The sequence below is a fragment of the Terrapene carolina genome, unplaced genomic scaffold, assembly GCF_002925995.2.
Source record: "Terrapene carolina triunguis isolate 2854851 unplaced genomic scaffold, T_m_triunguis-2.0 Scaffold15783, whole genome shotgun sequence".
Classification (NCBI taxonomy): domain Eukaryota; kingdom Metazoa; phylum Chordata; order Testudines; family Emydidae; genus Terrapene; species Terrapene triunguis.
This window is the reverse complement of record NW_020680134.1, coordinates 814-7491: the sequence shown is the minus strand read 5'-3', so window position 1 is coordinate 7491 and position 6678 is coordinate 814. Positions and strand designations below refer to the sequence as shown.

At 56.0% G+C, this 6678-nt stretch overlaps 1 protein-coding gene across 1 annotated transcript; it reads right to left on the bottom strand.

Moving 5' to 3' along the window:
* Positions 1–11: 11 nt before the first annotated feature.
* On the bottom strand, positions 12–5914 carry LOC112111635 (epiplakin-like; the record flags this gene model as incomplete). The annotated part of the gene is made up of 3 exons (XM_026661723.1): positions 4462–5914; positions 3421–4209; positions 12–2850 (listed from the first exon to the last, which is right to left on the bottom strand). Coding segments are annotated over exons 1-3 (5081 nt in total), but the record flags the coding sequence as incomplete, so codon positions are not given.
* Positions 5915–6678: the final 764 nt, after the last annotated feature.

Below are 6678 nucleotides of genomic sequence, written 5' to 3'. Positions count from 1 at the left end.
CATCGACGGACAGCTTCTCGTTCTTCAGCGGGTCAGTGATAAAGCCGGTGGCAGCCTGCGCCTCCAGCAGCACCAGCGCTGATTCTGGTGTTAGGAGACCTCTCTCTAGGGCCTGGTAGATGCTCATCTTCTCTTTCTTGGCTGGCAGCAGAACTCCAACAATGCAGCCAGTTCCTTCCAGATACCTCTTGACAGAGTCCATTTGTGTGAGTTTATGGACTGTGAGAGTTCCTTTTTGCAGATTGTCCAGTGTTGTCTTGTCAATTATCTCAGCGTTGAATAACTCTGACACAGATACATGTCCTCTGAGTCCTTTAACCTTAAGGGCTTGGGTTCTGAGTTCCATTTCCTCAATGATGGTGGTGATGACTGTGATGAGCTGTTCTATTGTGAGGGTTTCACATTTATATTGCTTCACTAGTTCTTTTCTTTTCTGTTCTGAGATGTACTGAGAGCAGAGCAGGTCCCAGAGGGACACTGTTTGGCCTTTGAACTTCCCAACTTGCATTTTAATGGGTTTTGAGCGTAAAAAGTGTTTCATTGACTCATCGATATAGAAGTATGTCCCCCCATGCTTTACTATTTGGAGCATGTACAGCCCAGTCTCTGGGTCTTGGACACATCTCTCCAGGAGTTGTATGTAAGTGAGGTTCTCGTGCGTGTTGGGGTCGAAGAAGCCCTTGGTGTCGTCGCTGGGGTCAGAGAGGATCCGGTTCATCTCTTCGTCGAAGTAGCCCCGCTTGTAAGCCACCTCCACGGGGAGGCGGTGACTGTGCACGGGGTCGATGATGCCGCCGGTGGCGACCTGGGCCTCCAGCAGGCGGATGCCGTGGCCCTTGAGGATCAGCCCCTGGTTCATAGCTTCGAAGAGGGAGATTTGGCCTTTTGTGAAGGGGTCAGTGTATCCGGTCACTGCTCTCTCTGCAGACAGCAGCTTCTCATAGACCTGTTGTCCAATGAGCCCAGCAGCAAGTGCCTCCTCCACTGACAGCCTCTTGTTCTTCACCGGGTCAATAATAAACCCGGTAGCAGCCTGCGCCTCCAGCAACACCAGCGCGGTGCCCGGCCTCAGCATTCCTCTCGTCATAGCCTGGTAGATGCTCATCTTCTCATTGGCTGGCTGTACTAACACTCCAGCTATGAAGTTACCCCCCTCCAGGTATCTCCGGACGGAGTCCATCTCTGTGACTTCTTTGACAGTTTTCTGTCCCTGCTTGAGTTCGTCCAGGGTTTTCTTGTCTATCAGCTGAGACTGGAAGAGGTCACTGGCAGACACCTGCTTCCGCAGGCCCTTGAACGTGAACCTCTTGCCTTGCTTCTCAGTTTCTTCAATGATTGTGGTAACGGTGGTGATGATTTCTTGCAGGGCCACAGCATTCTCCTCTTTGTATAGTTCCACCAGCTCTCTCTGCTTGCAGTCTGTGATGTACTCGGAGTTGAGAAGGTCCCAGAGGGAAACTGTCTGCCCTTTGAACCGTCCTACTGCAACACAGACTGTCACAGATTTCAGCACCTCCATGGTTTGTTTGTCCACATAGAATGCTGCAGTTTCAGACAGAGGTAGTAGCCAGAGGCCTGTTTCAGCATCAGGGACACACCTGTCTTTCAGCTGCTGGTAGGTCAAGTTTTCCTTTGTGTTTGGATCAAAGAAGACTTTGGTGTTGTCAGTGGGCTGGGATAGGGCCTGGTTCATTTCTTCATCATAAAAGCCGTGCATGTAGGCTGCAGGAAGAGGAAGATGATGATGGTGGATGGGATCGATGACCCCTCCTGTAGCCAGCTGGGCCTCTATTAAGGGAACACCATCGCTCATGGGAATGAGGCCTTTCCTGATTGCTTGACAGACTGAGATTGAGTTCCCCGTGTATGGGTCTGTGTAACCGGTCACTGCTCTCTCTGCTAGAAGCAGCTTCTCCATGAGTTCCTCACCGACAATGGCTGCTTTGACGGCCTCCTCCACACCAAGTTTCTGGTTTGTTACTGGGTCTATAACAGCTCCTGTAGCTGCTTGAGCCTCTAGCAACAACACCCCTGTCCCTGGCAGGAGGAGATTGTTTTTCATTGCTTGGTAAATGCTCATCCTCTTCTTGGAGGCCTGTATGAAAATCCCAGCAATACTCCCTGTGCCCTGTAAGTATCTCTTCACGCTCTCCATCTCGGCTACTTCTCTGGCCGTTTGTGTTCCCTGAGCCAGATCCTCGAACGTCTTCTCGGTAATGATGCCAGCATCGAGCAGCCAGACGGCAGGCACACTGCCCCTCAGGCCTTCGAAGGTGATGTGGGTATGGGCTTTCATCTCTATTTCCTCAACAAGCTTCAGGACAAGAGTGACCAGCTGCCAGACAGACACGTCCTCAGACCGGTACTTCTCCACAAAGTCATTTCTCTGCTCCTCAGTGAAGTAGCCAGAGTGGATCAGCTCCCAGAGGGAGACCCCTTTCTCCTTCACCATGGTCTCCTTGAATAGCTGCTGGATCTGCTCATCCGTGCGGACAGGCACAGCTGTCTGTGGCAAAGGCAGCAAGTGGAGGCCAGAGTTTTTGTCCTTCTGGCAGCGCGCGATGAGCTGAGCATAGGTCATAGGCTCCTTGCTGTTGGGGACAATGTAGACCCTGGTATTATCAGAGGCACTAGAGAGAGTTTTGCTCATGTCCTCATCCAAGTAGCCTTGTTTCTGGGCAAATTCCACAGGGACATAGTGGCCACGGTGGGGGTCAATGATGCCTCCTGTGGCAATTTGGGCTTCCATGAGCTGAACAGCCTGTTTGTCGGCGATGAGGCCCTTCTTCATGGCTTGGAAGAGGGAGATCTTTTCCCCAGTGAAAGGGTCTTTATAGCCCATTACGGCTCCTTCCGCGTGCTGCAGTTTCTCATGGAGTTCTGGCCCGATAACCCCTTCCCTGACGGCTTCATCAACGCACAGCTTCTGGTTGTTCACTGGGTCGATGACGAAACCAGTAGCGGCCTGGGCCTCGAGCAGTGGGAGAGCCACTCCTGGCATCACAATCTTCTGCTTCATGGCTTCATAGATGCTCATTCTCTGGTTTGATGGCTGGAGCACGATCCCCCCGATGCTGCCGGAGCCATAGAGGTATTTCCGGACAGAGTCCATGCGCAGGACGTCCTCCGGGCTCACAGCTCCCTCCAGCACCCTCTCGAACAGGGCCTTGTCTATGATGCCAGTTTCTAGCAGGTGGTAGGCCGTGACGCTGCCTCTCATGGCTGGGAATTTGATGTGGGCCCATTTTTTCATCTCTTCCTCCAACATGAGTCTGATCTGCTCCAGGGTGAGCTTCCGCAGCTGGTAGTGATTAAATATCTCCCGCCGCTTTCCCTCGCTGAAATACTCAGAGTTCAACAGGTCCCACACGGAGACCCTTTCTCCTCGGAACCTCCCGTACTTCACGAGGAGCCACGTGCTCCTGAAGGCTTGTTTGGTGGTGTCATTGATGAACTGGCGCTTCTTGCTGTTCAGAGGCAGGAGGCAGAGTCCAGTGGAGGGCTCTGTGATGCACTTCTCCTTCAGCTGCAAGTACGTGAGGTTCTCGTGCGTGTTGGGGTCGAAGAAGCCCTTGGTGTCGTCGCTGGGGTCAGAGAGGATCAAGTTCATCTTCTTGTCGAAGTAGCCCCGCTTGTAAGCCACCTCCACGGGGATTCGGTGGCTGTGCACGGGGTCGATGATGCCGCCGGTGGCGATCTGGGCCTCCAGCAGGCGGATGCCGTGGTCTCTGACAATGTGGCCTTTGCTCATGGCCTGGAAGAGGGAGATCTTGTTGCCGGTGTAGGGGTCTTTGTAGCCAGTGACTGCTTTCTCTGCTGCCAGCAGCTTGTTGTAAATATCTGGGCCGATGACGCTGGCTCGCAGAGCCTCCTTCACGGAATATTTCTTGTTTGCAGCTGGGTCGATGATGAATCCAGTGGCAGCCTGTGCCTCGAGGAGGATGAGGGACGTCCCTGGCATTAGAAGGCCTTTCCTCTTTGCCTGGTAGATGCTGATTTTCTCCTGGGAATCGGGCAGCAGCAGCCCACTGATACTACCTGTCCCTTCCAGGTACTTCCTGACTGTGTCCATGCCGACAACGTCTCTGGCGGATGTCTCCCCTTGGCTCAGCTTCTCAAACAAATCCCTGTTGATGATTTCAGCACTCAGGAGCTGGCTAGGGGTCACCTTGTGCCTCAGGCCTTCAAAGGTGATATTGGCGGTGGAAGCCATTTGCTGAACGGTGGTGCTGACGGTCTTAGCCAGTTCCTGCATGGAGAGAGTCGCGGTGCGGCACTGCTGGGTAAGCGTGGCCCTTTGCGCACTTGTGAAGTAGTCTGAGAAGAGGAGTTTCCAGAGCGACACCGACTTCCCCTTGAATTTGCCACAGGCCACAGGTACTGTTGTGTTTTCCAAAGCCATTCGGGTCCTGTGGTCAATGAAGGACTGCATGCCCCGAGACCCTTCCCCATCATCTCCGAAGAGTGGCAGCAGGCGGAGACCGGTGTCTGGGTCAGTGACGCACCTCTCCAATAACTCTGCGTACATCAGGGTCTCCTTCGTGTTGGGGTCAAAGAACCCTTTGATGTCATGGGTGGGATGGAAGAGGAGCCGCTTCATCTCTTCATCGAGGTAGCCCCGTTGGCAGGCCATCTCCACTGGGACACGGTGATTGTGGACTGGATCGATGAGGCCACCGGTGGCCAGCTGGGCCTCCAGTAGGTAGGTCCCCTGGTCCCTGGCAACGAGCCCCTTATTCATGGCTTGAAACAGAGAGAGCAGCTCCCCAGTGCAGGGGTCTCGGTACCCGGTGACGGCTCTCTCAGCGGATGACAGCTTCTCATAGAGCTCCGGCCCAACCACACCAGCCTTGACAGCATCATCAACTGAGAGTCTCTGGTTCTTGGTGGGCTCTGTCAGGCAGGCAGTGGCAGCTTGGGCCTGCAGGAGGGTCAGTGCTGTGCCTGGCATGAGGAGGTGCTCTGTCAGCGCCTGGTACAGACTCTTCCTCTCACCGATAGGCAGTACGGCTACACCTGCAATGCTTCCCGTGCCCTCCAGGTACTGCTGAACATGGTCCATCTCTGCTACCTCCTGGACGGAGACCCGGCCTTCCTGGAGGGCCCTGAACGTTTCCATGTCGATGATGCTGGAGCTGAGCAGCTCTCTGCTGCTCACTCTCCCTCTCAGCCCCGGGAAGGTGATTTTCAGAGGCAAGAGGAGGAGCCCGGTGGCCGGATCGATCATGCACCGTTTCTTAAGCTCCCGATAGGTGACCCTCTCGCTGGTGTTTGGGTCAAGAAACCCTCTGGCAGCAGCAGAGCTGGGGTCAGAAAGGAGCTGGCTCATCTCGTCACCACAGTGTCCCTGCTCGTAGGTAACCTCCATGGGGACGCGGTGGCTGGTGGCTGGATCCACGAGGCCCCCTGTGGCGATCTGGACCTCCAGCAGACGGGCGCCCTGCTCCCGCCCGAGCAGCTCTTTTTGGATGGCTTGATAGAGCGAGATCTTCTCATCCGTGTAGGGGTCCATGAAGCCAGTTGCTGCTCTCTCTGCAGACAGCAGCTTTTCTTTCAGCTCCAGGCCTACCAGCCCCAGTCTCACGGCCTCTGCCACGGAGAGCCGCTTGTTTCCCACCGGGTCGATGAGGGAGCCTGTGGCTGCCTGAGCCTCCAGAAGAGCAAGTGCTGTCTCAGACATCAGGAAATGCTCTCTGGTGGCATCATAAAAACTCATCGTCTTCTTGGAAGCCTCCACATACACCCCAGCAATGGTCCCAGTCTCCGGCAGGGGCTCTGTGACCCCGTGGGGCTCCACACCCCTCTGTCCCCGCTTGCCAGGCTGCATGTCCTGATGGAAGTGACTTCCTCCTGGGGTGTCTTCTGGGTGAGCTGTGGGGGTGGCATGTCCATTCACTGCCTGCTTGTGCGCCATGCCGTCTGCCCTAGTGCGCTGCGCTCCCCTCCGGTGACGGTGGGGCCTCGCTCACCTCCTGGGGCAGCGCCCGCGTCTCTGCAGAGAGAGAAGAGGCTCCATGAGACACAGGCACGTGCAGTTTTCATGGTACATGTGAACAAGAGAAGTATCTCTGCAGACACAATGCCAGGAACTGGACTAGCGGCAGGGAGCGGAGCCAGTGCAGCCCCCTGGGCTGGGGGCATCCAGACAACAGTGAGAGCGAGACGAGAACTGCCAGAGGCAAGACTCTCCTCCCCCCTCTCCCACCGTGGGCTGGATTAGCACCAGAAGGCCCCTAAACCACCCCTTCCCCCTGAAGCCCTGCTCCTTGAAGCCCCGCCCCTTCCCCTGAAGCCCCGCCCCTTCCCCGAAGCCCTTCCCTTGTGCCACCCCTTCCCCCTGAGGCCCTGCCCCCACGCTGCCCCTTCTCTCCGAGTCCCTGCCTTTGCACTGCCCCTTCCCCCTGAGCCCCCACCCTCGCACTGTCCTCGCACGGCACATGCTGGCCCAGTGCACTGACATGTGCCTGCCGTGCGAGGAGCCTGTTGGGGGTGTCTGTGTGGCCACAAGGCCATTGCCCTGTGTGGCGGCACCTGTTCCCCACAAGCCCTGCTCCTGTGTATCCACCAGCATGGCCAGAGAAGTGACATGGCGCGGCCTAGAGGTGTCAGAGACGAGCGGGAAGGGGCTCGCTGACCCCCTTTGCCCTGTACAAGCAGCAGCCTCAGGCTGAGACACCA